Genomic DNA, 26,638 nt, shown 5'->3' on the forward strand with positions numbered 1-26,638 from the left:
ACTATTTATAGGTTACAGTTAGCCAACAACAACTGCTGTACAGTGGGGAGATAAATCCACATAAATCCACACACACATACTTTCACAGTTGTCTGTACTATTCTATACTGAAACACACACACAAGCTTCTTGCCTTGGTGGGGAAGTAACGACTTGTTTTGAACTCCTTAAGGAAGGAGGACATAGCAACTGTAGAGAAGAAGAGAATGACAGACCAGAAGAGGACGTCAGGTATGTATGGCCCGTGATGGCCACAGGCGCTGCCCACAAACTCACCCTTGTTCTCCACACAGCCCTGAGACACAACATAAGACAAAATAATCACATCTGCTTCTGATGAAGAAGACAGATAAACACAACATCCAGAGAAAACGGATAAATTCATATACAGTCATGTGTAACTATGGAAATATCACAAGGATTTGTTTATAGTGGATTAGATTGTTTGTGTGTGTGTGTGTGTGTGTGTGTGTGTGTGTGTGTGTGTGTGTGTGTGTGTGTGTGTGTGTAGGAGCTTAAATATGAAGGGAGGGGAACTGAGGTGAAACAGCAGAGGATTTGCTTTTATTAAAGTATGAGTAACTGAAATGTATTAACCCATATCTGAGCCAAAGAAATGAGACGCAGGTGTCTGTGGGAATGTTCAGGATAGTGTATCCTTTACGCAAAGAACATATATTTCCCTATATATGAATGATCAATATATTAAATGATTTAACTGTATATTTGAAAATAATATATTGTGTTAATGTATTACAATATATTGAATAATACATAAGGAATTGCCGCTTTTCATATAATATGTGACAATATATTTACTTATATATCACAAGCACACCTGCATGTACTAAAGTGTTTAGCAAAGATGCTTTCACTGTGCTGAACAGCGCACAGCCATTACTGTTTAAATAAAGTAATTATAGTCTTAATGGTGTTTGGCCAATCATCACAGACATACCAGAAAACCTTTTAAATTCCAAAATAATACAACTTTAAACACTAACAGATCTCCCCCTATATTAATATTTAGCAAAACACATGAAATGACACTTAATTTTAACATTTACTCTCCTTTAACAGTCAGAAGCAATGCATGCTGGGAACTAGAAGTCTGCTGTAACTCATTCTCTGAATGTGTGTATATACTGTATGTGTGTACAATACATTGACATTTAAATGGGAACATGTATGTGCAATATATGTACACAATAAAGGATAAAACTTTATGAATATTACATGTAATGCTATTTTTGTCTTCATTTCTAAATATTTTATATGCATCAATATATAGCCATACATGGTCAATGCATATATTGCAGTATATTGAAAAATATAAGCACTTGTTTCCCATATATGGAAATGTATTATGTAATATATTGCATTATATTTTGTATATTCCATAAGGGATACTACCTACTGTTTTTGAAAGAAAGTAGTATGCAATGTGTATACCATAAATTGCATGCAAATTTTCTGTATGCACAGATGATCCATTATTTGGAAAAATGTGAAATATAAAACTAGAGCATGGTATATGTGAAACACATTATCCCACAATGCAATGCACTCAATGACCTTCAATTTTGAGAGTGATAAATGAAGTACCATTTATTAACACTGTCTTGACTCTGACTTTTGTTTTTAAATGGAACCATAAAATATCTATATTTATTTTCAAGATGACAGTGGAGGTCATATGACAATTTAGCATACTACTGTGACAAATGAACAGGATGTAATATCCTCAGTAAAATTTTACTTTCCCTTTTCTTATTTTTTGTTATTTGATTGAACTGCAAAGAGTTTTTTAATCCTTTTTTTTCCCACAAAATTGGTTATCATTGCATAATGCATATAGTTTCATGTCCTATTTTTAATTTTCAAAACAGTATTATGCATGCTAGTATTCCATTTAGAACAAAGCCATATGGTACGTTCAAATCATGCTGGAAAGATCATATTTGCAAGTTGAACACACAGGAAAACCACAGCAAATTTAACAACTTTTGATTATAAAACTTTCTTTACGCCCAGTTGGGAACATGTCAGTGAGAAAATATGGTGGACGTCTGTATTGGCAGTAAATTTGTTGAAATGAAGGCTATTATAATTTTTTCATTTACAATAAAACTAGTCACATGTACAAAATACAATAGTATTGTACAATTATGAAAGAATATATTATGATTCAATTTACAGCACCTTCATAAATTGTACAAAAACATAAAAAAAGCAAAAACACACCTGATTCGCATTCTTTATTCATCATTTTGTAGAAGTAGAGTTTAAAAAAACCACAGTGACTTGAACGTACCTGATGTCATAATTACGACTTTGAACTTGTAAATACAAACTTACCAAGAGGACTTGAATGCACCAACAGTCACACTCACCTTGACATCTAGGCCTAACCAGTCAATCTCAGATGCAGTGATGTTTTTTTCCTCCCAGTAATTCAGTGTGGCATTACTGGGTTCTTTAGGCATTGTGCACACACACCTGCAAAACACACACACATAAATACATCACAATATTTCACATTGATAACTTTATTAACACGTACAGTTGAATCATAGCTGTGACCTTGAGGAAGAATGATATGTGTGTGTCAGTACTCACGAGTACTGGGTGAGCTGGTTGAGGTCGTTGTGCATGTTGAAAGGGTATGTCTCCCCCAGATGAATAAGTTTCTCCAGAGCCTCATAGATGAAGATGATGCAGATGAGGGAAGCGAAGGCTTCCTCTGTGAATCGTGTAATGTAGCACACCAGCGAGCTGGCGTCTGTGGCAACCAGCAAAAGACAGAAAAAGGCCGTCCACAGACCGATACACACGCGTAAGGAGAGGTAGGACAAACCATACTCTCTGAGGAGAAAGACACAAAATGAGATTGACTTGAATTTGTGTCCTACAATTAAAATGACTCTTACAAATTATAAAAATAATTAAATAATTATGGCACTTTCCTCCGTGATATTTCAGCTAATTAAAAAATATTTATTAAAAAAAAAAAATACATTTTGGTTTGTGGGAAAGTACTTTGTATAAGCTCTTTTTCTTTTGTGTGAAAAAAAAGATATTATAGTTAGATTAGATAGACAGATAGACATAAAGATTAGATGATGATAGATAGATAGATAGATAGATAGATGAACTCTATCAGCACAATTCATTTTTAGTGAATTCCTCCCGTAATCCGACTTTGACACACTTTGAACTGCTTATTGCAAATTAATCGAAAAAGCCTCACTTGCAGAATTTGAAGAGGATTTTCTCAAAGACCAAGACAGGTCCCGTGCTGCCCAGGATAGTGAGGGGCTGCCCAGCAAACAAAGAGTATGCTATACCCGTCATAGAGGCTCCAAATAGAGACTCTATTGCACTCTAAGAGAGAATTGGGAAGAATATAACATCAGTTACAGCATAATTAACCAATATACATGTTTTTGCCAATATAAATTCACGTATATGTGTTCTTACTATGCGTCCTTCTGTAGCTTCTCCCAGCAGACCTCCGAAGGTGATCACAGGAGACATGCAGGCGCAGTACAGAAAGAGGAAGGAGGCGAGACACTGCAAACTTACGGCATCTGTGTAATCTGACAGGTAGTGAGGAGCCTTACGCTTGATGTCCAGAAATAAGCCACCAAATAACCTGTAGATCCAATTACAAGACATCATCTGAGATCCAGGTCTGTCTCCGACATTGGGATTGACAGAATTTACGAACACAAAAAGTTATGGACAGTATTTACAGATTATTTACCTCCCTGTGCGCTGTAGCTCTGGTCCTCCGTGGCCTCCGTGCTCCTCAGCCTCCCCCAGATCAGCCCCTCCATTGGCCAGAGGGGGAACCTTCCGCTTCTCCTGCCAGATTAAGACATAAAACCAACATTACCACTGATCTCAGACTGGAAATAAGAATATGAACTATTCCAGCTAGTGATGCACCGAAATTATTTTTTTACCAAAACCAAAATTAAAGTTTTTTATTTAGCTGAAAACCAAAACCGAAAATAACATTTATTTAATAATCAATTAAGTAATTAAATGTATTTAATAATCAAAATACTGAGTTTTATATAAATATTTAAAGCTGCAGTCCGTAAGTTGTGCCTCTTTGTCGCCATCTCTGTTCGAAACCTGCAATTGCAGTTATTTGCGGAATTATCATCTTTACATGTGTTGTGCGTCGGCACGGCTCCTCAGCGCGGATGAATCTAATGCTTTGAGGAGAATGTGTGGCTATCAGTCACCGCACCGGTGGATACTGTACAGGTACTTTGGAATCACAGATTTCCCACGTAAACCTACCAGTACCACTCCAATTAGTATAAAAACTTATTTTCATGACAGATTTATTCAAATTCAAATAAGTAATGAAGACAACAGGTTAAGTAAAAATATAATGAATATGCAATATAGTGCATATATTTAGCAAAATGCTCCTCTCTAGAGTTGACTAACTGCTATGGCTGACTACAGTAGCTGACTAATGAGCTATGGACATTTAATGGCTTTCCTGAGGTAAATGTAATGTTATGTGACATAATGTTTACAAGCTGATTGAGTGATTACATGAGACATGATACATTTCACTATCTTTCAACATACCTTCTGATGTTCATTCTTGTTTATTTTGTGCAATAGCAATTAGTAAAGATGAAGATATGATCGGATCAAGCATACTCTGCACTGACACTGAACTGAGGTGACTACATCACCATTTTGATCAATAATTTTGGCCCTCCAAAACTGTTTCAGCCCAAACCGAAAATTCATTTTTAGCCAGAATATTTTCAGTTTTCAAAATAAAATCACTAATTCCAGCATCAGATCTGTGATGGATTAGCACATGGAGTTTCAGAACTGGGTTACCTGTGAGGGCACATTTTTGGGCGGCTCTATTCTGATGGTGGGATCCCACTCGCCTGGGGGCAGCACAGTCACCTGGTCCAAAAACTCATCGATTCCTGCCACAAGGTCAGAACGATCCTTTGCTTTATAAGCCACATCATGGAACACCTGAAAAAGAGACGTTCAGGTGAAATTAGCACACACAACAGCCAGCTGCCTATAGTATGTCATCATGAATAGAAACAAACACAGGGTAGTCCATAGTACTAACCTCGTCTGTCATGAGCGTGGCGATGGAACGGCCAATCTCGTGGTACTGAGGCCCTTTCCCCATCGGCCCCAGCAGAATGAAGAGAAACCTGCACAATGACAAAGGGCTTAGAAGTGAACCCTGAGGCACACCACTCTGCAAAATGAACTTGAATGATTGAGACATTAACACATTTCTTGAGTTTATTGCAAAGATCTCCCTGCTCTTACCTGGTGGTGATGGGAACCTCTGCCAGGCCATTGAGCAGCACAGCGGGGGACAGACGGATGAAGGCCACCACAGGTTTCTCCAAAAACTCTAGTTCACCCACTAGGATGTTAGATGCCTCAGCCCCCGGTGGGATTTTCTTCATGAAGTGGAGGTCTATCTGCAGACACAAAAACATGCTTCCTCAGCAACAAACTTTTTATAAACTATCAATACTGACACTACCATGGTATTAAAATTGTTGGTATGAACCTTTATTTGTTGACAAAGCATGCTTATAAAGCACAGTGTTGCCCCTAAATCGTTATCATTATTTAAATGATGTAATTTAATATATTATTTGCACTAAGCGGTATCTTATGCTCACCAAGGCTGCATTTATTTGATCAAAAATACAGTAAAAACAGTAACATTGAGAAATATTATTACAATTTAAAATAACTGTCTTCTATTTTAATGATTTTTCAAATGTAATTTATTCTTGTGATTGCAAAGCTGAATTTTCAGCAGCCATAACTCCAGATTTTAGTGTCACATGATCCTTCCGAAATCATCTTAATTTGTTGATTTGGTGCCCATCAAATACTGCTTATTTTTATTAATGTTGAAAACAGCTGCTTAATATTTTTTTGTGGAAACCGTGATGCATTTTTTCAGGATTAACAGAAAGTTTAAAATGACAGCATTTATTTGAAATAGAAAACCTGTGTAACAACATCAAAGTCTTTACTGTAACTATTGATCAATTTAATGCATCCTTTCTGAACAATTACTTAAAAAACACCTTACTGACCCCAAACTTTTGAATGGTAGTATATATTTGTATATTTAAAATATAAATATACAGAGTAAGATTTACAACTGTCTGAAATGTGATTCTTACTTTGCTGAAGTCAACAGCACTGTTCTCACGACTGCCATCCCCTCGTCCCTCTGTAGTGGTGGGCTGAGCCTGAGGAGACACCATCTGACCTGGAAGCAGTGAAGCAAACATACAAAACAGAGGAAATATATAACAGACTATCATATAAAAACAGATTTGATTCTTTAGAAAAAAGACAGTAATGTTAAGGTCGAAGAGAGATTAAGACCTATGCACCCTTACCTGGTTAAAAAAATAGTTGTAAGGAACAGCTTAAGGAAGCCAGTTACAAACCTCCTAGCATTGTCTAAATCTAAATCAAACTTTAAAAAAAAAATTTAATCTAGAAGCAGTGAAGAAATAATTAGATGAGGTTGGATATCTATAAGTCTACTGCAAAACACAGTTCTCTAAAAACTATGTCCTATGTGGTTAAATGCAAACTGAAGTGGTTAAATGCTACGCTAACGCTAAGTATATTGTTGGTTAGATAATAGATGTGGAATACCTAAGGGTGTGTTCACACTTGGCAGGTTTAGCTCAATTAAAACTCTGGTGTTGCTCTGGTAGTGGGGTTCATTTGAATAAGTTTGAACGCTTTTCGAACTTTGGTGTGCACCAAACAAGTGTACTGAGACAAGTGAGTCTCGGTCTGCTTCCAAACAAACAACTGGTGTAGTTCGACTGAAATATGAGAGCAACACAGAACAAAGACATCTAAACGAACCCAAAACAGGATGTGATGTCACAAAATGCAACCCTAAAAAGGACAGAATGCTCAAGGATGCCTGGTTCTTCTCGTTATAGGAGATATGTTCCCCATTATAGTATGGTACATGCGTCAAAACCACCGTCTCCTTGCTTGCAGATCTTAATTTGTATGTGTAACGGAGAAATTCCTGGCACTGTTTTGACTTATTTATACATTTTATCAGCTCTCTGTGAGTTTTCAGCTGGTAAAAAATGTCATCATATGTACACACTAACAACGAACATACGTCATAAAAGCTGTTTTTTGTGTTTTATCTTTAGGTTCGGTGTTAAAAATTACAGTGCGAATACTAAGTAAACCAGGACTAAATGTATCTTTTTTTTTTTTTTTTTGGTTCGGACCAAAAAAACTAAGAGAGCCAAACTACAAGTGTGAACACACCCTTAATGACGCTGTATCAACTCTTGCTAATTACCATGATGCATTTGCATATCCACCATATTGCAAAGGCCAAGATCCACCCATAAACTTGCAAATGAACTGACATGAGAACATCCTATTGCGGTATCTAGACATTCCACATCTATACGTAAGGTGTGGTCACATTTAGTGATTTCCACAATTTCCACAAGCAAAATCCAATTATTTAAATAGGAATTCACACAATAAGAAATTTCGCATTAGGGCGAAAGATTTCTCCATGCAGATTTCGCTTTGGGTTCAAGTTGGTCACACAAATTCACTGCGTTGACCAATAGAAAGCTGCTTGGTTTGAATGTGATTTTTGTGTCTAACTATTGACAATGGACTGTTTGTGTTCGCAAAATTTTGCTGAAATTTCACTAATGTGACTGCACCTTTAGAGTACAAGTGAATCTATGATCATATTGCCTGATAGTGGCTCTTCATCAGGGTCGATGGTGGGGATGACATGGTAACCGTAAGGCGGGCTTAATCGTTTGCTGAAGGGGATGAAAGTTTTTTTGGGATGGATGAGGGGGTTGTCTGGGGCAGAGGGGGCAGAAGAGCATGGGTGGGGTTTCTGGGGAGCTGACACACACTTGGGACACCTGAGGGACCAGGCTTTACATAAGAGCACCTGTCTGTTTCTCACACTGCGACTGAACCTAGACCAGAGTGAGGAGCGGGGACTGGGGGGCGAATTGGTCATGAAGATAACTGGGAAACACAGATAGACACACCATTAAAAAAGGATGATAAGACACATGCATGACAAATGTAAAACAATGCATCTGCTGGAGCATGTGGAGGAGTACCATTCTTATCCATGGAGTGTGGTTCAGACTGCTTTCTGCCGATATCTGCGAAAGAGCGTACGATGGGAATCCGGTTAGCCAGTTTCTTCTGGTTCTGATGGTGGTGCTGTTTAAGGAGAGCATTTCGGACCTTCTTCCTCACCTCCTCCCCCAAAAAACCTGACGTCTCGTGCTGGTCCAAAACCATATCTTAAAAATAAAGATAATAAATAAAGCCATTTATACAGAATTTAAAGTACCATTCAGAAGTATAGGGTCAGTAGGATTTTGTTTTAAAGAAATTGATACTTCATCAAGGAGATATATAGTATATAGTTCTATATACAGTGAAATTAGCTAGATGCTAATGCTTGCAAATAATAACAATATGTGACACTATACAACCCAATACTAACGCACTATATATGGGCGGCACAGTGGTTCAGTGGATAGTGGGACCCTGTGGAGTTTGTATGTTCTCCCTGTATCTGTGTGGGTTTCCTCTAAATTCCAAAAACATGCAGTACAGGTGAATTGGAGACACAAAATTGTCCATAGGTGTGAATGCGTGTATGTGAGCCCAAAGCCATGTAATGGGGAGGGTTTGGGAAAAACCTGGTGACCTACCCCGAAAAAACTATCACCAAGAAAATTTATGGACAGTCTTTATGGACCTGTATGGTAAGAGATGGCCAAGAGTCTAAATGGTTACATGTATGTGTGTATATATATATATATATATATATATATATATATATAGTGGGCTCCACAAATATTGGTACCCTTGGTAAATATAAAAACTTGTATTTTTTTGATACTCAACAACAACAAAGCTGGAGAATCTCACACAGCCAAAATGTTAGAAATTGTCAGTACAGTAGCAGTGTTTAGCCTTACACTCTTACTTCACCTATATAACCAAAATTTGTTTGGGAAGGTTGCAATAAAAAAAGCCTTTAGTGACATCAAACAGCAATCGCTTACACCTACAGTTTCCATTACTGGAACTTTCAGTGGGACTGGGTTTTATGGTCAGATGAGCCCAAAATAAAGCTTTTTGGAAAAAACACCAGAGGAGGGTTTGGCATAGACAGAAACATAGCCATGTAGAAAAGTACCTCAACCCCACTGTGAAGTATGATGGTGTTTTTTTAATGCTGTAGGGCTAATTTTCTTTTAATTTTCTTGTTAGGATAGATGGTACTCCATTAAGTACCAGCAGATATTAAATCAACACCTGACTGACCCTGTCAGGGATCTTAAACTGGGCCGTGGTTTGATCTTCCAGCATGATCCAAAGCACATCTCAAAATAAACAACAGAATAGTTCACTGACCACAGAATGAAGGTATTAGCATGGACACAGCAGTCCCCTGACCCATAAAAAACCTGTGGGATGAGCTAAAGAAAAAAGTCCACAGGCATGGACCTCTGAATCTGAAGGATCTGGAGAGATTCTGTATGGAGGAATGATCTCAGATCTCTTGCCATATGTTCATCAACCTTATTACGCATTATAGGAGAAGATCCAGAGTTGTTATCTAAAGGGAGGTCGCACAAAGTTTTAAATCAAGGGGTGCAAATAATCGTGGAATGTAGGCTATAATTCAGAGGAAAAAAAAAAGTTTAATGATAAGAATTTTTTTTCTTTCAACTATTTGACTTTAATTAAAGGTGCGATTTTTTTGTGAAAAAGACAGAGTAGAAATTGCAAAAACAAATTTTCAGTCAGTTTTGGGTCATATGGTGTCACATATGGTTACTGTTCGCAAACATTAGCATCTATCTAATTTCACTATTAATGTTTATTATGATTATTTAACTTTTTGATTCAGGGCTGAAAGAGAACCATCACAAACTCCTTTTCTGTTAGGTTAAGAGTTGTTGGCGTTCATTAGAATATTAGCTGAAAGACATGCACAGATCTTGAAAAATCCACCCTAAAAAGTATATAAAACAGCACCTCTAGCACAATATTTTTATAATTAAAATGCTGATTGCTTTAGTTGCAATGTTTTAGGACTCTGTACCTGCGATCTCCTCCAGTGAGTTGGCCCTCATGTCCAGCATGACGGTGCCATTTAGGATGCAGCTCCGCAGCTCAAACAGGCTATGAAGGGAAAGAGTAGCCACATATGGCTTACTCCACCTCTCCCCTCCATCCTCCACATCCTCCTCAAACTTCAGCCATCTAGAGACAAATAAGGGGAATGAGAAAGAAGAACAGGAAGAGTGGGAGAAAAAAGAGAAAATTAGAATGACAATTAAATTAGTTTTCTCATTTAGCTGCAGTACCACCAACTGGTATTGCATTAGTTGTAATGGATACAATCTTATATTTCAAACCACAAATATTGCTCTGTAGAGGAGCTCTTTGTTTAGTTCAATATAAATTCATGTTCCAGTTCAATGTTAGGGTTACAGCCTATACTATAATTTTAACAATATAATTTTTATGGGCTGAAAAAGATAAAAGATCCAGTGAGCAGAAGTTCTGGGTGAAAATGCCTTGTTGATGCCAGAGGTCAGAGGAGAATGGTCAGACTGGTTTGAGCAGATAGAAAGGCAAGAGTAATTCAAATAACCACTTCTTACAACCGAGGTTTGCAGAAGAGCATCTCTGAACACACAACATATCGAACCTTGAAGAAGAATGGCTACAGCAGCAGAAGATCACACCGGGTGCCACTCCTGTCAGCTAAGAACATGAAACTGAGGCTACAATTTGCATGGAGGGTCAGGTGGTAGGGTCAGAATTTGGTATAATAGTATAATAAAGCAGTTCTGAAGGCAAAAAGGGGACCAACCCAGTTCCAGGGGTACCCAGGGCCAAAATTTAACACTCGCCAAGCGCCAAATGCGAGTAAAAATCGGTGTTGGCGAGTATATGAACCAGTGTCAATCGCCATTTGGTTGTTAACATTTTTATGAATTTTAACAATGCAATGTTGTGAGAACATGAACGTGAATAAACATGAACAACGTTCAAGACAGTTGATGGGCCAGTGCTGCATCGTCACAAAAGTTTAAGCCTTGCCAATTTAAATATTCAAGTGCAAGTAGATGCGCAAGTAGACTACTTAAACAGTTGAGAAAGAAAATGCATGTGTATCAGTATATTAGATCCGTGCATTGGCACTTCAAGTGACAGCAGCCCAATATTCCTGTTGCGCTGCTGTCTGTGTTTTTAATGTTAATCAAACAACAAAAGACAAAGAAAAATCACTCACTATTCTAGACTGAAAGACTTTTGTAACGTAAATAAGGATTACTCTATGTTTCATGGCTGGTAAAAAATATTTATGGCCAGTAAATTTCCTTAAGTCACCGACCATTGGCACATACACACACACACACACACACATATATATATATATGTGTGTGTGTGTGTGTATATAAATATATATATATATATTTTATTTTTTTCAAAAATGTCCCTGTCACTTTGTGTATCCTCCATGCATTTGTGTGGATTTGTACCTAGCCATCTCTTTCCATTCTGCGTCCTCTCCCTCTTTCAGGCAAATCTCATCCAGCTCAGTGAAGAGAGCATGAGGAATATGTTCCTCATCATCCTCCATTCCCAGCAGAAACTGTACACGCTGTGATGGTGTGTCCGCTAGAGAGAAGCAATAGTTTTCATGTCTTATCTTTGTCCTTTTTGACATAATCAAGTTTTCATTTATCCATCTAGAGAGTCAGTCTTACTGTATGAAGGCGATTCTCTGCCATCTTCGGTTCCTGAGTCTCTTTCTCGTGACCTCTTCCTGTGGCGGTGTCCATGGTGACGATGTCGTCTGTGTGATCTCCGACCCAAAGGTACATGCACACCAATGTAGAGGGTACGGTGGCCTGCCAGGGACAAAAAGAAGAGTGCAGTTATCACAATACAACTTTAACTAAATAACTACTATATACATCAAATCAAAGGAACCCACTGACCAGTTTATTTTTAAAAATCTGTCGTTTAAACAGGATCCAAGGAACCTACGTGGGCCGAAAGAGAGTGCTTGGCAGTCCATGGAAATGTTTTTAATACACTAACCAATTTTGACATTACTACTGTTACTACTACTTTCTTTATTCTTCTTTCTAAAGACTGGTTGGAGATCATGAGATTAATTGTGATTTTTTATTCTATTGACAGCCCCAGTTTTTAACAGTAAGAAATACAAACCTAATCTGCATATCCACCTGATTTTTTATGTAAGAGTGGGTGCGGCCATTTGTAAATTAAATGTGTCTGGCTTCCGGTGTTATCTGCTCTTATCAGCTGGGAACTCGTGAAGAGCTTATAAAACGTCTTATAAAATGGGAATTCCTCCGCCACACACACAAAGGATCTGCTGCGTGGAGACACGCATCTGATGCCTGTGATGGGCAAACTCGCGACTATGATGAGAAAGACCGATATCTGTGAGGATTATGTCCTTTTTAGGGTCTCATTTTCCTGTTTTTGCTTTGTTTACATGTGTTTGGTCCATGTTGCGTTCATATATCATTCGAACCGCCCCAGAGTTCATTTGGAAGCGGACCGAGACCCATCTTTTCAGCAGTCTCTGGGTGTGCTCACACTTGTCATGTTTCGTTCGACTAAAACGAACCCTGGTGCGATTGCTCTGTTAGTGCGGTTCATTTGAACATGTGTGAACGCTGCCATCCGAACCCTGGTGCGCACCAAACAAGCGGACCGAGACCGCTGAAAAGATGGGTCTTGGTTCGCTTCCTTAATGAACTCTGGTGCTGTTCGAATGATATATGAACGCAACACGGACCAAAGACATGTAAACAAACCAAAAACAGGAAGATGAGACCCTAAAAAGGACAGAATCCTCATGCATATCGTTTTTTTTCTCAACATAGTCGCGAGTTTGCCCATCACAGGCATCAGACGTGTATCTCCACGCAGCAGAACATTTGTGTGTGACAAAGGGATTCCCGCCGCTGTTTTGACTCCTTTACATATTTTATAAGCTCTTCACGAGTTCCCAGCTGGCCAAAGTACCATCCTATGCAGGCTACACACACACACCAAGCGCATTTACCTCAGCACACAGCATTGTTTTGGAAGTTCAGTAAGTTCCGTCTCAAAATAGGCAATACGTCATAAAATCCTACTAATCAGGATGTGAACATATCCCTTTCCCTTTAGGTTGGGTATCTTTTGGTTCGGTGATAAAATTGCCAATCTGAACGCTAAACGGGCCAGGACTAAATGTTTTTTTTTTATTTTTGGTCCGGACCAAATGAACCGAACAAACTGAACTACAAGTGTGAACGCACCCTCTGTCCGTTTGTTTGGTGCACACCAGGGTTCAGATGGCAGCCTTCACACATGTTCAAATGAACCGCACTAACAGAGCAATCGCACCAGGATTCGTTTTAATTGAACCAAACGTGATAAGTGTGTACTATCACATGGCTACACACACACTTAGTGTCACTGTCTGATTAAAAATTATGACAAAATGTTGTTGTTGGGTTTTTTTGGGTGAACTGTTACTTTAAGATGAATAGGTTTTTTATTTGTTCATCTTAAAGTGTCTAGCAGATGCAGAAGACTGTTGTGTAAGATTCAATCTCTGCAGTCATATAATCAGATTCAGTGATTCTGTACTTTGTTTTGCTGTTCTTGTTTACAGTCTCAGATTAAACTATAGCATTAAATCCCTCTCTCTCCCTCTGCAGCCCCTCCCTCCAGCTCAATGTGTCTCTCTGAACAAAGATGCAGCTTGACAGTGTCTGTGGGGAGAGAGAGCACATATGTGTGCTTGTGTGATTCCAGCCCTGGGCACAGACACAGAGAAGCAGGAGCCAAAAATCAGACCTTTACGTCACGACTTTAGTGTGTGATGCAGATCTGCATATAGAAACGGCTGATGGCCCATGCTGACTGTGTCTTCTGAATCACCTCATCAGTTTTTAATATAACCTGCATCTCACTTTTCAGAGATACACACTCTAATGAGCTTTAGTTTCACCGGCTCACTCAGTCATGCAATTTAGCATCTAAATAAGTGATAAAGACCTCCAGGGTCGACACAAACATACACATGTGCGCTTTTATCTCATTCCCTTCACTGATATCTTCCCCCTGCAGCCTTGAGGTATGTGTGTGGCCATGTGGTAGTTCATACAAAGCTGAGTCACTTTCAGTGAAAAGTCCTCTAAACATCATCTAAACACTACAATTCAGAGCAGTTACAAAGACATTAATAGGATTGTTCACTCAAAAATAAACATTCTTTTGTCAGTCTGTCTTATGCATTTCTTTCTTCTGCAGAACACAAATAAAGATTTTAAAGGACGTTGGGAAATAAACAACATTGGAGCCCAATTTTGGGGCTTAGGGACCTTCAAGGCCCTGAAATTCTTCAAGTGAAATAGAAGAACAAACTGGTGTGATGTTATTTTAAACAAAATCAGGTTCGATACAGCTTCTGAAAAAGTTTGATCCGGCTGGTAAACACCTTCAAACTACCATTGGTCCTTGAAAATGAAGTAATAGGTTGGTGTGGCTCTGAGGATCCGCCTTCTTCTCTGGTTCATTTCTTCTGTACAGTCCGTCGAGGTCAGACACAAATAAAATATGAACACACTGGAGAGCTGCTTTATAGTAGAAACTGAAGTTGTAATTTTAATTAAAAGCGATACTGTTTTTTTTTTTTTCATTTTTAAAGGTAGGGTAGGCAATTTCGGAGAGGATAGCAATAGAAAGCTAGCTTTGAAAGCATGAGATCCCACTCTCTAAAGCTATTCCTCCTTTAAAAACATATGACTGTTATGACATAGCGGGAACAGGGCAGTGTGCACAGAGGTATGGAAATACCAAATACCGTACCGAATGCAATGATTGGATGGACATTTGAGACTTCCACAGAAGATATACGTACATGTTTTAATATTTAGACCACTTCTATTATTGATTGCTATCAGGATGTGATATATCGGGGCCTTTTGTGGACGCCTGTTTCTGCCTCTGAGGTAATTGCGATTATATATCTCTCAATTCCACGTTTATATTTTACAGTATGACTTTATTTCTAGTTTTAAACCATATCTCACAACAGACTTTTTTTTTTTTGCTGGGTAAAACTGACTCCAAACTGAAACAATGTTACTAGCATGGATACCAGTCTCATTTATGAAATGTGCATGCATCATTTATGGTAAAAATAGATGGTTAAACCTTCAGTAAAAACGGTCTAATTTCTTTTGATTAGGTCAGAGGAACATCTTAAAAGAATATGAGAAGAATAATTAATTGACTAAAAGAAATGGCCGAAACTGACATTTAAAAAGAAACAAATTAGTTGGTAAAATAATGATTAAACATAAATTTTAAAAAACACATACACTATGTACACGCATTCCCTCTGAAATTACGGGGTCTTCACAAGAGTTAAGTAAGGATAAGGATGAAACATAGAGGATTTTCAGGCACGGACACGTGTGTCTGTGTGTGTCTGTGTGTGTGTGTGTGTGTGTGTGAAGGAGCTGGAATGAAATGTTTCTCTAAATGGAATATTTCCTCAGGACTAAGAACAGCTAATGTCAAACACTGGATTCATTTCCTCTCTACTTCTCTGTTTTCTAAAAATTAGGGCACCATTTTACAATGGATTTTTAAGCTTGTATGTTGGAGTCTATGAGTTTAATGCCTGCTAAATGCCTGATTAGATATGCAATGTTAAGAAAACACTTCTTAAAAGTAAAATGATTTCTGTAAATCCAGTGATCAAATGCTGTGTGGCTTTCAGTTTTCAGTGATAGGCTCATGACTACTGTCTGGTCTGTGTGTGCGATTTCACAATCCTGGAAGACCTTCTAAACGTATATAACTAAACCTTCTAAATGTACATAGGCTTTTTTAAAAAGTAAAAATTAAAAGATTAAAAAAATGTAGGAAGAATCAATTAATTATGAATAATTTACTTCCATTGTGAGAATAACATCATGTAATCATGTAATCAATAAAAAAGTAACTATAGTCTGATTACAATTATTTTCCTAACAGGAAGTCGGCTATTATGGTCAGCTATAATTTTAAACGCATGCTCTGGAATTTGATATACTCCTCAACCGATCGCCACCAAACTCGGTCAGCATGAAGTCAAGACATTGAGCGTGCTAAATTTTGAGCAGATTTTTAATGTCTCGAATGGTTTGGCTATGGCGAGGCAACGAATTTATGGTGAAAAAAGGGAAACAGGTGTTATAACTTCTGCATAAATTGACTGATTTTGATTAAACTTCAGCTGTGTTTTCACTGTAAGAGACTGATCACATGGATGTGACTATTGTGAGTCAAAGTCAAAGTGTCACCAACTGGCAGCAGGAAGTGTGTCACTTTCAAAATGCTTTGAAATCGCCTTCTTATTTTCACCCAATTTGCTTCATACTTCGTCAGAATAATGACAAGACACCGCAGATGTAGACCTGTGAAAGGATTCTTGATATCTTGAACACTGTTGTCATGCCAACGTGTCAAACATTAATATTTCTTAAAGGGTGTTTTTGAGACTCTTAGCATGCTTCAAATTGCATGAAACTCGACACACACATCAGAGTTGTCAGCCAGTAGACATGAGCAAAGCCTTAGAAATGGGTGTGTAGGAGCGGCTCAGTAGGCACCAAACTCGCTACATATACTGTTCTCATCGAGCTGGACAACTTTTGATTTTACAGTCTTTAACTCCGTCCAAGAGGAAGTCATATATTTTTGTTTGAATGTGGATTTTTGGAATCAAGCTCTGAATTTTTGAAACTGACCTACTGCTCCAAAGTGCATCATATAATTAAAATATGGCATATTCAAATGGCTTTGACATAGTTCTTTTACATTTATCCGCTTTAAATGCATATTGTCTGCCGTGCATAGTTGTCCTAAAGCCACCAGGGTGGCAGTGGAGCCGGGGATTGGGCCCGTCATCACTGCTTGCAGCTATATTTTAACTTTATTTTTTAATAATAATTCATCAGGCAGTGTGTTTGACTCCCAGGTTCAGTGTGTGAGTTAAAGCTTCAATTACCTTCCAGCTCCTCTTTCTCAAAATTTGTGTTGAGCATGGACCGAGTTCCACCCCTGTCCAGCACAGCTTCCTCATCGTTTCTCTGCAAAACAAAGCACAGTGATTAAACACACAGTCACACATACACAATCATGTTCTCTTATGGATGATCACTGACAGATAACTCATCCTACAATCCATTTGAAACATCTTGTACTGAACAAAATAATTAATTTCTTAATGGCCCCAAACTTTTGAACAGGAATGTACAGGTATACATACTATTTAGGTTGTTATTATTATTATCAGAATCATTTGTTAGTCATTGCACATAGGTGGGAGTTTGGACTCTCTGAGTCATGAGTAAAAAGAATGCTGGTTTAAAGAACACCGCAAGCTCATTGTATAAATGGACCATTCAGATTCCTTTCACCTGATTGTCTTTGGTTTACTGACGTCACATGACACCTGTCCATTCAAGTCTCAATGTACATTTAATGATTGACACGTTTCATGATTTAACCCTAATAAATGCCACAATGAGGCCATAGCAGACAGATTCCCTCTCACGGTCACCATGATTTTGCCAAGGAAAACATAGTCCTGAAAATTGTGTCCTAACCATATCCCTACCCATATGTTATCCCTAAAATCATAGGGAATAAGAGGTGAATAACGCTGATGTAAAAACACCTAACCCTGGTTTTAAGCCTAAACTTGACATAAACTGTAAACTTGTCCCTCAAATCTGATTGGTTGATTGGAATGATGTTGATCCAGGAACATATTGTACTTGGTGAAATTACATTCACCTCCCTCTCGCACCAACAATGGATGACATCCCAAAATAAGCAGCCGTCTGCCTGAGCCTAACCTTAGCGGACAGTTTCCATGACGACTAATGTGGCCTGCCGCTAGTTGTCCCCAGAACATAAATGACATTGTTTTAGTCCCCTTTAAAGCCAAAGTTTCACTAGCCTATGGCTCAGAATCCAGATCACCCATAGCGGAGTATTCATTCATACTCTTTAGCAGGGTAAACAACCATTTGTACATAATCAGTTGCATGTCTTTAGTAACATCTGGCTACAATTCATTTTAAAAGGATAGATAACTGCAAGATGATCCGCTTGTACAAGAGCACAGAAAGAACGGCAGCATTATGGATGGACAACATTAAGGGCCATATTAAGAGAAACATTGTTCACAGTGCAAAAGACAAGGAGAGGCCGGATGAGACATGGTCCACATGGGAAAAGATTATAATTGTGTGCTAGAACATCCCAACATACATATGAGTGTCCATGTGAGAAAGCCAGGGGGATCATGGGAGAGATCAGCATATGCTGCAGGTTTGGTTGGATCAACCATAACAGTGGATATATGTGGAAACGAGGAATCCATATTAACCCTATAGAGTTCAACAGTTCCTGACCCCTTATTCAGTGGGGCTGGTTCCAGAAGTATTTTTTCCATTCTTTTTTAAAAAGATTTTTTAAAAAGTCTTTGTTAAAGAGTTATAAGCCATGAACCAAGTCAATCAGCTACAAGGTGAATCATGGCATTACAAACTTTAATTTGAAGCAAAAAAAGTACTTGAAAATTAGACAAGATGACAAAGGTACAAGACTGTGAACTTTACGGTTTTAATAAGGGAAAGAACTACAATCTCATGAAGCACATAATCAGCATAATCTAATGAAAAAAGATGGAGAAATATAAAATGTATACAAATATTATATACAAATGATTTTGAGAGCTTAGAGAGATTGACTCGATTATGTCATTTTGAGTGCTTCATGGGAGTGGGCGGAGCTAAAGAGCAATTTTGGAGCATGTAGATTTTCACTGATTGGTGTAATTTTCTGTACAGAATCATGGGTAATGTAGTTTTTCACTAGGAATTCTGCTGTTAAATACAATTATTTTAAATATAAGATTAAATAATGGGGCTTCAACAGAAGCAAATATTATGGATTAACAACCTCATAGCTCACAGTAGGCCTGTCTTTATAGTTTTAAAAGATATTATTCAAAATCAATTTCCCTGAATGGAGTTTTTACTTCCAGAACCTGAATGTTGCACTCTATAACGGGCCATCTGACATGTCTGTCAAACTCTTAACACTCCTAATTTCTTAATTACGTAAAGGTAGTACTGATTAAGTCCAACTAGATTATTACATTCTCTGAAAAAAAAGATACATGCCTCATATTCACATGCTTTGGACAGCAATTGAACAGTAGTTTCAGAGTTTGAGAGGAAAAAAAAACTCAAATGGTGACAGATAACTCGACAATTGGAGTGAAGAAGAGAGTATTCTTACTTTTACAGTCCGAAAAGTGCATTCTGGATAAACTTGAAAGTACAGTCAGCAATATATAACATGAGGATGCACAATGCTAGAGCCTTTATGTAAACATATTGTGTGCAGCATTTGTCCATCAGTGACACCGACACCGCAAATACGCAAATAAGGACGTTAACCCAAGGCAGAGACCTGCACGGGTCCTGTTTGATAAACCCGCACCCGCCCCGCACCCGCAGTTATTAACAGCACACCCAACATCCGACAGAAACACTAATTTTAGCCTGCACCCGACTCGAAAGCAGCTGTCAAATGCACCGAATTAAGTTGGAATAGTCTTGGCTATTGGACCCGCAGTCTATCCGTGCCTACCGCGCGTCCGACCCACACCCGCACCACACCCGACAAGTAAATATTATTCCACACATTACATAAAATTTGGCGTGGTACCTGCCCGCGTGCAGGACTCTGACCCAAGGTTTAGGAATGTATGATGAAACAGTGTAAACAGTGTGAAACATCAGTTTATAAATACCCAGGATTAATTGTTAAATGTGAAGCCAGGATTCCGTTTACCTGGGGTTTAGTATGACCCAGGGTCCAAGTAAAGTCCTGGGTATACTTCGTTTTTTACGTGTACGCCAGCGCACGCGCAGTCGAACGCACAGCCTTGCAAAATATACTTCACTTGACTCAAACGCATACACAGGCATTCGACGCATGCGCAGTTTTGAGCAATCTCTCGCCATGAGTTACAACCCATGTAAATATATTTGTATTCTTTCATGCTAGAGTTGTACAAATGAGGGTACTTTCTAACCTCTTTGCACAATCTGTCATCAATATAGGCCTCCATTGTTGCTATAGCTTGCATGCTTTCCGGTCTGTTCTGTTTATGAAGGTTTTCTTCAACTACCTTGTGAATCGACGCCCCCAGGGCTAATTACTGCAAAAAAAATTAAATGCGCGTGTGCGAGCTTGCGCATACAAAGTTGCAAAAATCAGGCGGTCCAAGTACGGTACGCGCATACTCTTCTGATGACAGAATTCGCGTCACGCACACTTACGCTGACCCTCGCGTACACGTAAAAAGTGAAGTATACTTTGTTTCTGAGTAGGTTATTTAATATGTTGCTATGCAGTTGCTAGGATGTTATGAGTGGTTGCCAGTGCATTGCTATAAAGTTGCTTAGGTTTCCTTAGTGGGTTTTAGTGAGTTGCTATGCTGTTACTATGCACCAAATGCACTAGTGTTAAAGCACAGTGTCAGTAATAGTGATGCTTGTCTAATAAAAGAAACCATCTCAGAGCATCATTGCCATGGTGAGTCATTTTCTTGAGCTGTGATGCGTGCGTGCGTGTGGTCTGAGGTGGTGGCGGAGCATTCATGCCTGCCAAGAAACCATAAATGGGAATCCAGGGTGAACTATATATATTACCATGGCAACTCAGCCCAGCAGACTCATGGGAAGCTCCATTCAGTCTGCCCGTGATGTCATCAAAATGAGCCCTAATCTCTCCATCTTGTTCTTGGAGGAGAGATGAAGGACACATGTGCGCACACATATTCAGATAACTCATTAACACGTGTGTCGAACACGTCATTAGTATGGCACATAATGAGGGGTTACTCTATTAGACATGGAGGGAAAAAAAATGTTGACACTGTTTCATCGAGATAACACCTGTGCAAACATATGAAAAGACACACACACAAGTGCACACTCACACACATGCTCGCACCCCCTTGTGTGTTCAGACCTCACTAATGAAAGCTAACAGTATGTCCCGCAGGCCTGATTCTCTTTATATTAATAATCATCTTCCTGTGCAGCTGAGGTGTGACATTATATCTGAGATCCCCCTCGCCCTGTCCTTCCTCACTTGCTATCGATCGCTCTGTTATCCCTAATCTTTCACACTTCTTTTTCCTCTCTTTGTATTCCATTTTATGTCCTTCTCCCTCTCAGCCTCAGCAGCATGCTGCGTACAGAGTCACATGACCGCGGCTGCTTGGGTTGAATAATGATGAAGCAGATTCGCACATGTGGACACACATTTACATACACGGGGGTGGGGGAGGGATTGGGGTCACTCTCATATGCCGGTTTCAAGTAGAGCAGAGCAATTTAGAGCTTTTTTATTATTTTTACATAAAAACTAGGGCTGTCAATCGATTTAGATTTTAGTCAAATTAATTATATAATATGAAGATAGATTAATTAAACTGATTGCAATTAATCGCACATTTCAATATTTCATGTACAGTTAAGAGAGCATGATTCGGTTTTGTATTTTGTATAATGTTTTTATAATTAAATCAACATGTTAAATTAACAGCCATAGCAAAATCACAAAGGAATCAGAATAATGATTTTGAAAATACAGAATGTAACTGTGTGAGATAGTAAAGTGCAGTTCAATGGGAAGTTAAAAGGATTCACGATAACAGCTATGAATCCCACTGCAGTTTTTTCATTAAATATTTAAAAAAAAAAAAAAAAAAAAAAGAAAATCCATCCTGACCTCATTTTATACTTAAAAACAGATTCTACTCCCTGTCTTCCAGAAACAGACACATAGCATTTCCACAGGCTTAAAGACATGAATGTTGCTTAAGCCAACATGAAATTAACATTTAATAAAAACTGACCATATTTTTAGTTTGTGCACAACTCATCAATCCATGTTATTCTGAGTAATAAAAAAAAAAAACTTGTCCATACAATCTAAACATTTAGACTGACAACACAGATCACTATTCATTTTCAACCCCTGTCCTAGGATCACCTGACTCTATTATGGTACATTCCGGAAATGTTGGGACATTTTTTAAATTTGAAAAGACTTTCAAATCACATGAGCCAATATTTTATTCACAATCGAACATAGATAACATAACAAATGTTTAAACTGAGAAATTTTACAATTGTATGCACAAAATGAGCTCATTTCAAATTTGATGCCTGCTACAGGTCTCAAAATTGGTCCCATTCTTGCCTGATATAGGTTTCCAGCTGCTGAAGCGTTTGTGGTTGTCTTTGACGTATTTTTCTCTATAGGTGAAAGATCTGGACTGCAGGCAGGCCAATTCAGCACCCGGACTCTTCTACAATGAAGCCATGCTGTCGTAATAGCTGCAGTATGTGGTTTTGCATTGACCTGCTGCTTCCCTGAAAAAAACGTCATCTGGAGGGGAGCATATGTTGCTCTAAAACCTTTATACCTTTCAGCATTCATTGTGCCTTCCAAAACATTCAAGCTGCCCATACCGTATGCACTTATGCACCCTCATACCATCAGAGATCCTGACTTTTGAATTGAACGCTGATAACACTCTGGAAGGTCTCCCTCTTCTTTAGCCTGGAGGACACGGCGTCAGTGATTTCCAACAAGAATGTCAAATTTGGACCACAGAACACTTTTCCACTTTGAAACAGTCCATTTTAAATGAGCCTTGGTTCACAGGACATGACAGCGCTTCTGGACCATGTTCACATATGGCTTCTTTTTTGCAAGCTTTAGTTGGCATCTGCAGATGGCACAGCGGATTGTGTTTACCGACTGTGGTTTCTGGAAGTATTCCTGGGCCAATTTAGTAATGTCAGTGGATCATGCCAATGAGTGATGCAGTGCACTGTAGATGATGAGATTTGCAAAGCCTTTGCAATTTGACGTTGAGGAACATTGTTTTTAAAGTATTCCACAATCTTTTTACACACTCTTTCACAGATTGGAGAGCCTCTGCCCATCTTTACTTCTGAGAGACTCTGCCTCTCTAAGACATCCCTTTTATAGCTAATCATGTTACAGACCTGATATTAACTTAATTAGTTGCTAGATGTTCTCCCAGCTGAATCTTTTCAAAATTTCTTGCTTTTTCAAGAATTTTTTTTTGTTGCCCCTGTGCCAACTTTTTTGAGACCTGTAGCAGGCATCAAATTTGAAATGAGCTCATTTAGTGGATAAAAGTGTAAAATTTCTCTCTTTAAACATTTGTTATGTTATCTATGTTCTATTGTGAATAAAATATTGGCTCATGTGATTTGAAAGTCTTTTAGTTTTCATTTTATTCAAATTTAAAAAACGTCCCAACATTTCCGGAACACTATTTTATTTCATCCTAATGAAACAGCCGCAAGTGCCGAATTACTACTCAGGTCACTTTATTTGATGTTTAATTTTTATTTGATATTTAATGCAACACTGTTTTACTTGTTAAAAACAATCGTACTAAAAACACATTTGAATGTGTTGAAAGTTATGTTAATGTAACTCTGTGCGTTCGCTCGGTGGCTGCTATGAGACGCACACTTGCAGTAAGCTAGATCGACATTAAGAATATCATATTAATAAAAGCTGAATGACTTGCGTTGCTAAATGGCATGCAATTCATTTTAATACATTGTATGGTGGAGAAAATGCTGTATTACTGTTACTACAAATAAAGCTCATTCTGATTATGCTGTGTTAGCAAATTTACAAAATAGTCTAATTTACTTTTTGGTTACAAACTTGGGTACTCGCGGTAAATCAAGAAAACAAGAGATTCGACCACGTTGTACAATGATTCATTTTCTGTCGATAAAAGTATCCAAACAGTTGCTCACCTGTCTAATAAAACAAATAATATACTGTATAAAGCGTTGTTGGTGTTTTCATGGTTTTTTTCGGAAGTAAGACCAGAAATTGAGTGTAATGCGAATATGACGTAATTGACAGGCGACGCAATGACATGAGCCGCTACACTAGTTAAAACTGTGGATTTCTCTGGATTTAAACATTGTTGGAAACATAGTGTAAGTACATAAGCCAACAAAATATAAAACATTGTTGTAGTGGTTTTGGATATTTTAATCCAAAAATCTTACATATTGTGCCTTTAAGACATGTGAAATAAAAGAGGCTCAATAAAGGCTCAGTATCTGGAGTCTGATGGAACAAAATGATGTTCAAATATACCATTGACCTTTGAAAAAAAAAAATCTCATTATGACTTTTTTAATAAGCTTTCTGTTAACCCTTTACCACCAATTTCCAAAGGAAATTTCCATCGTAAACTCTCTAGCAATGAAATAAATTGATTCTTTTTATTAAAATAAAATAAAATCAAATGTTTATGTTCACTATTTTGTATTTAATATAAAAAATAATAAAAACTATATTTAAAAAAATCAAATAAAATCAAACAAAGTAATTGTTAACATTGACTGATTAATTTTCTTGATATCGAAAAGATTATTAGGAAAGAATAACCCTGCCCACAGAAATCCGAACTTCAGAATGTAAATGTCTGTTTTCAGAATTAAATAAATTGTATATCTCTTACTGTATAACTTACTGCATAAATATAATATATCAACCAAAAGCCACCCTTCACTCAAGATATGAACATCTGCCTTAAAAAAAAATATCATATAGGTTCAAAAAATCCAAGCTGGCTTCTTTGCTATCCAGCATCTCCAAGAACTTGAAGATAACAGCTGCCTATCTTACTCCAGCAGCCGGAGAGTATCTCCAGCACTTCATCTATTCCAGTGTCACCCTTTTGCTGTCCTCTGTCCCCTCATGCCCCATTTCACAATGACAAAGAAGGCCACTGTTAAAAGCAGAAGAGAAGCGAGGGAAGAAGGCAGAAAAAGATGGAGACGGGATACTTTGAATGTGGGTGCCAAGATATATACTACCCACATTTGCCTCTCTACTGAATACTGAACTAAACAAATCAACAGAAATAAAAGACAAATGTTGTTGTGAATGCATTAAGCTCCTATATATTTACTCCTGTGGTTTGTAGAGTCCCGGCAGATTGGACATCTTACAGGAAATTCCAGTGCCAGAACTGTGTGTATTCTATAAACAGCATCCATTAACTCTGCAGAAGTGCTTGTACATGTATATTCACACTACATTCCTGAATAGCAATGGATCTCATTAGACATTAGGCTGAATAGTAAGAGTTTCTGCTCTGAAAGGCTCTTTTGTGCCATCCGGTAAGAATTACAGTCTGAATTTACACTAACATCTACGTTCTTCAGCCATGATGGCATTCTCAAAGTCTTCTGTCTGCGTCTAAGGAGACCTCAGTCAACTGCTTCCGCTAATAACGCAAGCACCAAATTGCGGTGAGACAAAGAGGCATTATGAGGATGTGAGAATGTATAATCTGTCATCAAATGTTGCATGTTTTTTATGATATCAGACCCAGCATTAGATCATAGCGGACTTATGGAAACGGTTAATAGCGGATAAAAAGGTCATTTATATATGGTGCATGACGGATGTTGCTTTTCAGCTTCATCCAGAGCAAGTGAGATGTAATGTGCGACTTTAAGGCTTTAAGAGATTGATGCCAGATCGGTTTGTGCTCAGGGTTATCAAGGACGCTTAATGCGAAGAGTAATCAACAAGCTGAGAGCTGTGCTGGGATTTGTAATTCATCACAATACAACTCCAGAGAGGTCTGCAAAAGATGAAAGAAGATCAGATACTACTGGACTAATGATTCTCACTCCTAAAATCGGACCAGACAGAGTCGCCTCTGAGGAGGGACACCCAGTCAACTGTAGCTGAACTGCAACTGAAGGCCTGGAGGGTCCTTCAAGCAATGTTCTCTCTAAAGTACAGCATATATACACAACGGAAGTTGAATGGTGACACACAACCAGATGCAGAGTTGAAGACCCAATGAAATGGCTTGATGAGTGCAGTTTTATGTCCTTGAAAGTTGGGGTGTATCGATTCTAATACTGGTTTAAGCCATCTTCAATACAAATGATTTTATGGCACACAAAACATGATTTTAAACAAAACAATGCATCTTAATATAATATTGTACTGCAATGATCCACTGTTGGTTAAGATTTTTTAGGCTAAGTATTGAAATTATTTGGATAAACTAATATGTAATATTATAGAAGCACAGCTTTTAAATTTGTGGCCCATAATTTCATGTTATAAGCAATAATTAAAAATTCTAAACAAATTAAAAATAAAACACCAAAAACTAGAATTAATAGTTTTATACAAGTGAATTTAGGCATCACAACCTTATAATTTACAGTATGAAAAATGGATATTCATTTTGAGATTTGCTTAAAATTAAATTTATCGATTAAAGTGTTATTAGATTTCAATGATTAATGATATTGAC

At 38.0% G+C, this 26,638-nt stretch overlaps 1 protein-coding gene across 5 annotated transcripts in view; it reads right to left on the reverse strand.

The window, feature by feature from the left end:
• Positions 1–26,638, reverse strand: part of slc4a10a (solute carrier family 4 member 10a) — a 49,996-nt gene that overhangs the window by 11,677 nt on the left and 11,681 nt on the right. For all 5 annotated transcript variants that reach the window (XR_007932556.1, XM_051912108.1, XM_051912107.1 and 2 more), the window contains 15 exons: positions 17,198–17,279; positions 11,874–12,017; positions 11,646–11,784; positions 10,196–10,356; positions 8,187–8,375; positions 6,219–6,307; positions 5,338–5,495; positions 5,129–5,216; positions 4,879–5,025; positions 3,767–3,867; positions 3,481–3,655; positions 3,251–3,384; positions 2,620–2,865; positions 2,394–2,499; positions 134–295 (listed from right to left, as the gene is read on the reverse strand). Coding sequence is in view for 4 of the 5 variants with exons in the window: in XM_051912108.1 (XP_051768068.1) it covers positions 134–295; positions 2,394–2,499; positions 2,620–2,865; positions 3,251–3,384; positions 3,481–3,655; positions 3,767–3,867; positions 4,879–5,025; positions 5,129–5,216; positions 5,338–5,495; positions 6,219–6,307; positions 8,187–8,375; positions 10,196–10,356; positions 11,646–11,784; positions 11,874–12,017; positions 17,198–17,279 (2,121 nt within the window). In the remaining variant the exon portion in view is untranslated. The remainder of the gene's footprint in view (positions 1–133; positions 296–2,393; positions 2,500–2,619; positions 2,866–3,250; positions 3,385–3,480; positions 3,656–3,766; positions 3,868–4,878; positions 5,026–5,128; positions 5,217–5,337; positions 5,496–6,218; positions 6,308–8,186; positions 8,376–10,195; positions 10,357–11,645; positions 11,785–11,873; positions 12,018–17,197; positions 17,280–26,638) is intronic.

This window comes from Ctenopharyngodon idella, chromosome 11 (assembly GCF_019924925.1).
Source record: "Ctenopharyngodon idella isolate HZGC_01 chromosome 11, HZGC01, whole genome shotgun sequence".
In the NCBI taxonomy this organism is placed as follows: Eukaryota; Metazoa; Chordata; class Actinopteri; order Cypriniformes; family Xenocyprididae; genus Ctenopharyngodon; species Ctenopharyngodon idella.